The sequence below is a fragment of the Electrophorus electricus genome, chromosome 20 (genome assembly GCF_013358815.1).
Source record: "Electrophorus electricus isolate fEleEle1 chromosome 20, fEleEle1.pri, whole genome shotgun sequence".
In the NCBI taxonomy this organism is placed as follows: domain Eukaryota; kingdom Metazoa; phylum Chordata; class Actinopteri; order Gymnotiformes; family Gymnotidae; genus Electrophorus; species Electrophorus electricus.
In genome coordinates, this window is record NC_049554.1 from 15,371,819 (window position 1) to 15,380,837 (window position 9,019).

Below are 9,019 nucleotides of genomic sequence, written 5' to 3' on the forward strand. Positions count from 1 at the left end.
AGCTGAGAAAAGCACGACTCCTCCTCTCAGAGACCTTGCATTCATATACGAAAACACAGCCCATAACGGGCACCAGCCAGCAGCAGATGCTGAGAGTGCACCTGTCTTTTCCAGAGTTACGCTAGAATGTCAGCTACTTAAGGACAAGAAAAGATCCTAGAGGCAGACAGACATTTACTGGGATTGTGAGAGTACTTTTGCCAGAGGAGGTTAGGCCTCGTGCTCTAGGGAGTCGCCCTTGGTTTGCTCACTGGGGACATTTGTAAAACTGCTTTGTTGACAACAGCTGCTGTAATAAAAGGCTTTTGTTTGGAATATTTAAAGGCTCAGAAATTTTCATTTACACCTTTAAGTAACTGGGCAAGATTGTACAGAGATTAGCCTATTGAGATGGATTTTAATGGACTATTGCAATTAGCAGGTATTGACCCATATTCCCCTATAGTTTTCTCCATGTCTTTATCCTCGCTGGCGTGTTACGATGTGCTGGGCAATTTTGACAGCTGGACTATGACACGCCAGGCTCCAGCGTCTCCTGCGCTGTCTAATCTCAGATAATTACAGTGGCTAATCAGGCTACTAATGCGCCTCAGCACAGTGCCATTTCACTGTGACACCAGTGGGGGTGGAGTTCACATCTCCACTGAGCTGAGGTCAGTTCCTGCCAACCCTCTCCAGCAGTGCTGTGCCCGTCCTCCTGCCTGGTCTCTTAGCCGCGTTTATGAGGCAGCAGACATTAACCTATATACAGATTAACCTACGCCTTCTGCCGCACATCGACTCCCGCAGCCCTGTAGGTTAATAAAGCCATCAGCGGCATAAACTCACTCTTCGTTCTCTGGGTTAATGAACATCAGCTACTGTAATGTGAACTGAGTTAAAATAAAATGTGTTCCAAAATCCATCTGAATTCTTTTTTTTTTTTACTAGCAGCCCATTTACAATATTGAACTGCATTTTGACAAACAATCCAGACAGAACACATCAGTTTTCACATGTGTGTTGCACAGATGACAGCAGCCCCTCACTAAAGCCCTCTAGTGGACATACTTATGTTGTATTGTTACCATCACCATCTCAGTGGGGTTCAGCGAGCATCTCTGTTTACCCCTATCACTTCCCCTCCCTCCTGCTCTCCTACCCTCCACCTTCTCTCTCTTGACTCTGTCCCTCAGAGCCAGATGGGAACAGATTGTCCCTCTGGCGTCCAGCTGTCTGCATGCTGTTTCTTTTCTGCCACAGCAGCTCTGGGTGAGAACCTAGAAGGGTGTTTGAGAAACGGAGGGTCTCTGGGATTCACCTGATCACAGAAAAGGTAAGAGACAGTCTGCTGTACAATACGATGAACATGGTGGAGTGCACATAACTTACCATCAAGTACTGGTGGCAACAGAAATAACTGCGCTTGGATACTATCACATGTAACTTAAAAGAATATCTGTGAACATCTGTTGTAAAAAGCACTATATAAACAAATTTGGATTTGAGGTTTTTATTAAATTGTTTTGTTTTTAAAATTCTATTCAATTAGCCATCACTTGATCAAATTATTCCATATACCCATGATGTCCATATTAAGCATCACACAATGTATATTTTGTTTCTGTGTTAATTATGTTCTTAGTTTAAATGTTTTCTTTTTCATTTTTGTTGCATACAGTTACATCCAGTTGCTCTCGTTATCTTGAAAAGTGCAAGTGACTCATTGTATCATTGGTCTGGCTGAAGTACTCACATACACATTTCCACATATGTGTACGTGGAGGTAACTAATAGATCAGGGGTGCCTAAGACATCCTAAAGCACCAATACCCACCGTACTGGGTGGCAAAATTAATGCGCCATACATCCGGTGTCTGGAGGAATGGAGGGCACACAGTGATCACAGCCTCCTTTATCCCATTTAGTAACACATAGAACACAGAGGAGAGGCAGTACCATGATGCTCCACTGTGGAGTGCAGCACTGGCCATCTCAAATGGCCAGATAATATATATTTATCTTGCATATATACATTTTTCTCTATGCACCCCTGTTTCCTTTCCTCAGTTTGGACAGAGCACTCTCCACCATTTCACTGCGTGTTATACTGTGTTTGACTATGTATGTGACGAATAAACCAAACTTGAACTTGAACAAAGGTGCCATCGTCTGTTAGGAGTGAGCCTGCATTACTCCACTCTGCCTTGACAAAACAAGTCACTTCTTTACTTTTAAGTCTGATCTTTTTTCACCTTTGGAACAGTGTGCTTGTGGAACACTACTGACTACACTACTAACTGTGCAGCTACCTTCTGGTACTCAAGTTTGTGTTTATTGCTGACGACACCAAACTATGTTTTTCTCGTCTCCATCTCCATCACAAGAACGTCCACAATACGTTCTGCAAAATTTCTCTTATTTGTTGCCTTTTGTCGCCAACATCTCAAACAATAATGAATGGGACACCCCATATTTAAGTATTCATAATTTGCATTGACCATTTATGGATTTTATGGATGATAACAGGGCAGGATATGATGTTCATCCGTGTCTGCACGTGTTAAAGAAGACTGTTAACGTATTGGTCACTTTTCCACTCAAGTTTTTAGGAAAATTGCTTTAGCGTTTAAAAATGTTTGTTGATATAGTTAAAGAAATTATCGGAACTTGTCGATACAATTTTATTTTAAAATGTTGCAAACATCTTATATCAACAAACATTTTGCCAATTCTAAAGAAGAAACGACATGCAGATGTGCATGAATTTGTATGTGTTATTTGTGCACGCGCACATTTTCACTCTGGAATTCCTGCAAGGTTTTATAAACGAGGCCCAGCAGGGTGTCTTGTAGTGTAAGATGCAGATGGTATCCAACAAATGTAACATTTGTCTGGATGAAGAAGTGCAACGTCAGTCACGCGTGCTTAGGAGTGTGACGTCAGCCGAAGCCCAGGAAGGGCAGGTGCAGTAGTTCTGAGGCAGGGGGCCTTCCACAGAGACTCGGCAGTGTTGGAAACCCCACTCTCTCCAACTATGAAAGTGAGTGCCTCAGAACCAGCGGAGTTGAGCAGAGTAAACGCACAGAGGATAACGCTTGAGACCAAGAGCTACAAAGGTTAAAACCTAAAACCTCTAAAAGGCTTGTGTTGGCCTCCATGTCAGGGAGCCTAGATGGAGGTTTCTGAGGAAACACTGCTATCATGTCCTGCTTCTGATCACTTATTCCAAACAAGTTATATTCTGCGTATTTTCCATGTTGAGACCAGGCTGCACTGAACAGTAGGTACCATACAAGAGTTCACGCTTGGTTGCTTCCCCACCCGTTCAACACGCGACTCCACTGCACTGCGCTTGCAGAAGCGCTCGCGCGTCCTCGCAGTTGGCGTCGTGTGTGATGCAGGCTACTCTGCCGTCACTGGGCGTGCTTCATCACTTCACAGACTTTACACGATGGGGAAGTCGGAGAGCCAGATGGACATAATGGAGAAGACAGCTAAACCCAGACGGCACGGGTGCAGCCTCGTGGAGATTGGTTTGTCCATCATGTTACTGCTCACGAGCTGTGCTTTGGCGGGAATGATCGTCCTGTACGCCTCCGCGCGCAAAGGTAAGGAGCACGCGCCTGATGTTTGTACACAACGTGAAAATGTTGCATTTGAAATATTTGCTCTCCAGACATGCAGACGCGCTCTTTCATAGCTTTTTGAGACGGAACTCCAAGCAATTGGAGTAATTGATGATTTATAATTACAGCTGTGGTTTTAATTTTCCCCAGTAACATTTAGTGAGTTAACGAGAAACTATAAATCTTGCATTTAGTGGATCGTTTTTTAAAGAATGACTTTTCCTCATGTCATTTTCAGAATACTCACACACAACGGGAACGTCAAAAGGTACAGTGTTTACATTCCTACGACAAAGCCTCTGTCGGTGGTGTAAATAAATAAATAAAGCGAAAAGCTATCTAAAGCCCTTTTCAAACCCCAGCTGTGTGATTTAGCCGTGTGAGGCTATGTGCCCCCTCTTCCTGTAACTGCTCCATGTTTCATCTCCATACACTGTTATCAGAAGCTCCAGGCAGCAGCAATGTCACAGCTGACCAAACCAGTTCCAGATGATCAATGCAGAAACTGTGTCCCAGCCGCCGTCTAGGCCGACTGTGGCCCGACTGCCGTGCACCAGTACAGCCAGGCTCTTTAAAGTTGATCTGTGGCTTTTAGAGGTTATTTTAGGTTATGTCAGGGCAGCTGTAAGTGCAGGACAAGGTGGCAGTCCGGATTCCAGCTACAGTGAAAGTGAAATGCACGCGCACTGCAGTCTGCACATCAGTCAGCTAGTTTTGGGTCCGTTATGTCATGAAGGACACTAGAAAGGCAAACTTTATTTGGACCGCATTACAGATTCTGTGTGGAGAGTTCCATAACAAATCAGACTGCATTTGCAATGGAACTACTTGGTTGTTGTTTTTTTAATACAGGGCTCCAGTATCGCTTCAGGAACCACAGCAACATCTGCATGACCCCAGACTGTGTCACTGCAGGTATACTCAACTGAATACGCTGCACACACGTTCTTAAGGTTAAGACAGCAGTGGTTCAGCAAGGTTTATATCCTAGACGTGGTCTGAACAGCATAAAACAATTCCAGGTGGTCTTCAGAGGTTTGGGAGCCTATCCTGTTACTCATTTTCACTGTTGTAAGAACCTGAGTTTAGAATTTATATAGTAGCATTAAAACATTCCGAGTACACATGTACATAAGTGTGGCAGCTTTCTGTTCATGAAGATGTGAAGTGTGATCGGCAGTGAGGTGGCAGGCGTAACTGTACGTGGCTGATGTCCTCACAGCGGCGAGGCTGCTGCAGAACATGGATCCCAGAGTGGACCCGTGCCAGAACTTCTACCAGCACGCCTGCGGAGGCTGGCTGGAGAGGCATGTGATCCCAGAGAGCAGCTCCCTCCACAGCGTCTTTAACGTTCTGCGGGATGAGCTGGAGATTGTGCTCAAGGGTAAGTTGGGACACTGCACACACACACACACACACACACACCACACCACACCACACCACACCAAACCACAGCCTTCACACCACACCCCACACATACACACACACACCACACCACAGCCTCCGTTTGGCTCGTTCCACATGGTGTTGTTGGCAGGCTAGGAGTTCTGCTGGATTAAAAGACGTAGTGGGTTAAATGATGATCTGTACGTTGTGTTTTTGCTGTTCTGCAGGAGTTCTGGAGACTGAGTGCACATGTGACCGGGACGCGTTCAGGAAAGCCAAAGTGCTGTACCGGTCATGTATGAATGAGAGTAAGTGATGCCCAAGTGTCTCTGTATTGATGCTTCAATTTTCCTTCACAAGCATGAATATTAGTCAGTGATAAGACCTTAACACCTTTCAGTGACACAGTCCTTTCTAGTTTGAGTCCCTACACGACCCCGATCAAACGCTCAGCTCTGGACCTGGAGGTCCAGAGTCCAGCGCAGTGGGGTGACTTGCTACTACTAGACTAGCAGCCGGTTGAGCAGGGCAGTTACCACACTGTGCTTCCAAACTGAACTAAATCAGCTAGCTGCCATCATGGGAGACCCCTGGCACTTCTCTTAACCGGTGTGCAATAACATTAGTGTCCTTGCTCCTGAATAGTTAATGTAGAGATGGTCACGGGTAAAGGTGGGGGACTGATGTAGTCCAAGCAGCACACACAATGGCCTTGCATGTTTTAAATGCTGGCTGGTGGGACCAGGTCTGTCAGCAGAGGTCCAACACCAGGCGGTTGCTGTTGCTGTGTGTCTCATGACTGGCGTAAAGCTGCAGCTTTGCCCCCTGCAGGTGTGATCGAGCAGCGCACCTCACAGCCCCTGCTCAAGCTTATTGACGCTATGGGGGACTGGCCCGTGGCGTCAGAGGGCTGGAGCAGCACAGCAGGTACAGGAAGATACTGGGCACCCCAATTTGCTGTCACGGAGGGAGGGCAGCAGTGCCTTATCTAAATGGGAAAAACACAATGGCAGTGAGGCTGGTTCTCAAGAGACCTGATAAGGGCTGGAGCGCTGCAGATCCCGAGCCGCAGCAGACTGGCATAAAAGTCAAAGATGAGAGACTCTTGCGTCTCTGATTAGCACTGAGACCCAAATTACTACCCTGTACCCCTGAGTGAGGAAGTTAGAATTAAACGTAATGGCCGATGAAAACTTAAACTTCATTAGTGCCATATATGTGTGCGCACAGACAGCAACTTTTGCTGAATGAATATTCAAGGGTTTTTTGGGAAAGACCCAGTTAATATGTTCAATGCAAACACCAGTATAAGATGCAGTCTGTCCCCTTAACTGTTCTCGCCAAAGCTGATCTCATTAGAGTATTGCGTTAAAGGCAGGCAGCGTTTCATCACGTGATACGGGAGCTGTTCTTGTTCTCAGAGGCTCTGACCTCTTCTGCATTTGCTGCCAGAGGAGCCGCTGTGGTTGGAGGACACCCTGGCCACTCTGAACACGCGATACAACAGGAAGGTGCTGCTGGACATGTTCGTGTGGCCTGACGATCGCGACTCCAGTCATCATGTCATTCACGTAAGAGAACCATATTGCAAAGCGTTTACAATGATTATCATACGAAAGGGCTTTACAGACTCTGACATTAAAGTTTTCCACACAGAATCGGATGTTTCCAAAACACGCTGTTGTGGATTATGCCTTAAAGATTCATTTGATAGTGTTTAAAGTTGTCCTGCTTGTTTTTACAGATTGACCAGCCATCACTAGGAATGCCCTCCAGAGATTATTACTTCAACAATGGCAATTACAAAAAGGTAAATCACACTTTCTCTGTGTTTACCGCCCACTTTATAAATACAGGTATCAACAACCTGAATGTGTTCACCTGTCTATGTTCACCTATATGGGTAGGTGCGTGAGGCCTACCTGCAGTTCATGGTTTCCATGGCAATAATAGCACGGGAGGACAGGAACTTGACCCAGGAGGATGAGCGTGTGTGGGAGGAAATGATGCAAGTACTGGCGCTTGAGAGGGATATCGCCAATGTGAGTAGCCTAGCATCCCATAGCAGCGCCAAGAGCCTGTCAGCCTGACAGAGAACAAACGCGCCACCCGCTTTCAGTAACAACTTGTCAAACCAATCAGATTTGAAAAGGCTGGGAAACTTTTGCAACCCGCAGTGCCCTCCAGAGCATTCTGAGTTAAAATCACCAGAGCTGGACGACCTGCACAGCCAGACTAATGCCAGTGTAATTAAAGACATACTCGTCTCAACAGCCCTAGAGATTTAACCCTGTAGATCTCATCTGTAGCATCAGGGCGTCTGCTGCGTGGAGAACGGTCAGGTGAGGCGTACTTCAACCGAGTGCCATGTTTCGTTCCCGTGTGTTCTTAGGCGACGTCGACAGCCGAAGCGCGTAGTGACATCACTGTCCTCTACAACAAGATGACTTTGAGTGACCTGCAGGAGACCTTTGGCCTTGATGTGAGTCTTGTGCCGTAACGTTCAATCAAGCGGAGCAAGGAACTGCGGGAGAGGCGTCAGCTGGGAGGAGACGTAACGCATCTTTCTGTGTGTGCAGGGATTTAACTGGACACACTACATCCAGGAAATCATGGCGAGCGTTTCTGTGGTGGTGCAGGCAGACGAGCCCATCGTGGTCTACTGCACGCCGTACCTGGAGCAGCTCGACAGGGTCCTGTCTCGATATAACCGCAGGTTTTTTCAGTCTTATGGACTAGATTCAAACGTTATTAATGCCTGGCATGTACCATGTGTCAGTGTGTTTGCTGTGTTCTGTGTCATCGTGCAGAACTGTGCAGAACTACCTGGTCTGGATGCTCGTTATGGACAGGGTCGGCACCCTGAGCCGCCGCTTCAAAGACGTGCGCGCCTACTACAGAAAGGTCAGTCCAGCATGCGGGACGCCCAGCTAGAGGACACGGGACCCGTTTCAGTACACTGTGCAGAGACGTGGAACCACTTATGTCCCTCAACCCCCATATCATCAAAACCTGCACACTAAAGATCATCCACAAATACCTTCAGAAGACCCAAGAGCTTTGTTTAAAAAACAAACAAACAAACAACAACAAAAAAACACCTTTCCCAAAACAGGTAGACCAGTGCATGGTGTTGATGTGTGTGTTCACCTAGACCAGCCACTTGGGGTGGTGTGTGTGTGTGTGTGTGTGTGTGTGTGTGCGCGCAGGTCTTGCACGGTACAACGGTGGAGGAGGCACGCTGGCGGGACTGCGTGCGATATGTGCAGAGCAGTATGGAGAACGCAGTTGGGGCTCTGTATGTGCGCGAGACCTTCGCCGGAGACAGCAAACGCATGGGGAGTGCCAACACCAGCCCACGGTTCCATACTGCAGAATGGTGTGAAAAGTAATTCATTGTGTGTGTGTGTGTGTGTGTGTGTGTGTGTGTGTGTGTGTAGGTTGGTGAATTGATTAGAAAGATTCGGGAAGCCTATGTAGAAACACTAGAGGAGCTGAACTGGATGGATGACCAGTCCAACGCAAAGGCAAGAGAGAAGGTGAGGATGCACTAATCAGAACGGCACAGGAAGTGCTAGAGAACTAACTTCACCTGGACTGCCACAGCAGAGCCCCAGTAGCAGAAAGCACTCACCTCTGGGAGAAGGAGGACTCACCCTGTGTTCAGCTGAAGCGAATGGATGGACGTTCAGGGATTGTTTTATCTGTCATGAACGTGTTTCTCTGCTGCCTGTATTGGACAGCTACCACTGACCGTACCAAAAACCAAGTGTACCAAAGGACAAGTGTGTTTGGGAACTAATGTGTTTGCTGAATCTACTGAGATAATCACTGTGTGTTTGGTGTTTCAGGCTTTGGCGATCTCAGAGCAAATCGGCTACCCAGATTATATTTTGCAAGAGGAGAACCAGAAACTTGATGAGGAGTATATTCACGTGAGCCCTAAAGACTCTGACTTTTAAAGTTCCCTTTCTGAGTTGAATTTTTCATGAGCTAGAACTAGACGTGATTGTAAATGAGTTCTT

At 46.6% G+C, this 9,019-nt stretch overlaps 1 protein-coding gene across 1 annotated transcript in view; it reads left to right on the forward strand.

Annotated features, from left to right (window-relative positions):
- Positions 1-1,220: 1,220 nt before the first annotated feature.
- mmel1 (membrane metallo-endopeptidase-like 1) overlaps positions 1,221-9,019 on the forward strand; it is a 16,064-nt gene continuing 8,265 nt past the window's right edge. The window contains exons 1-15 of the mRNA XM_035520173.1: positions 1,221-1,315; positions 3,424-3,590; positions 4,461-4,523; positions 4,831-4,992; positions 5,222-5,302; positions 5,826-5,921; positions 6,447-6,565; positions 6,739-6,804; positions 6,902-7,036; positions 7,387-7,476; positions 7,574-7,710; positions 7,805-7,898; positions 8,204-8,338; positions 8,435-8,533; positions 8,846-8,929. Of these exons, the coding sequence (XP_035376066.1) occupies positions 3,434-3,590; positions 4,461-4,523; positions 4,831-4,992; positions 5,222-5,302; positions 5,826-5,921; positions 6,447-6,565; positions 6,739-6,804; positions 6,902-7,036; positions 7,387-7,476; positions 7,574-7,710; positions 7,805-7,898; positions 8,204-8,338; positions 8,435-8,533; positions 8,846-8,929 (1,518 nt within the window). The 5' untranslated portion in view covers positions 1,221-1,315; positions 3,424-3,433. The remainder of the gene's footprint in view (positions 1,316-3,423; positions 3,591-4,460; positions 4,524-4,830; positions 4,993-5,221; positions 5,303-5,825; positions 5,922-6,446; positions 6,566-6,738; positions 6,805-6,901; positions 7,037-7,386; positions 7,477-7,573; positions 7,711-7,804; positions 7,899-8,203; positions 8,339-8,434; positions 8,534-8,845; positions 8,930-9,019) is intronic.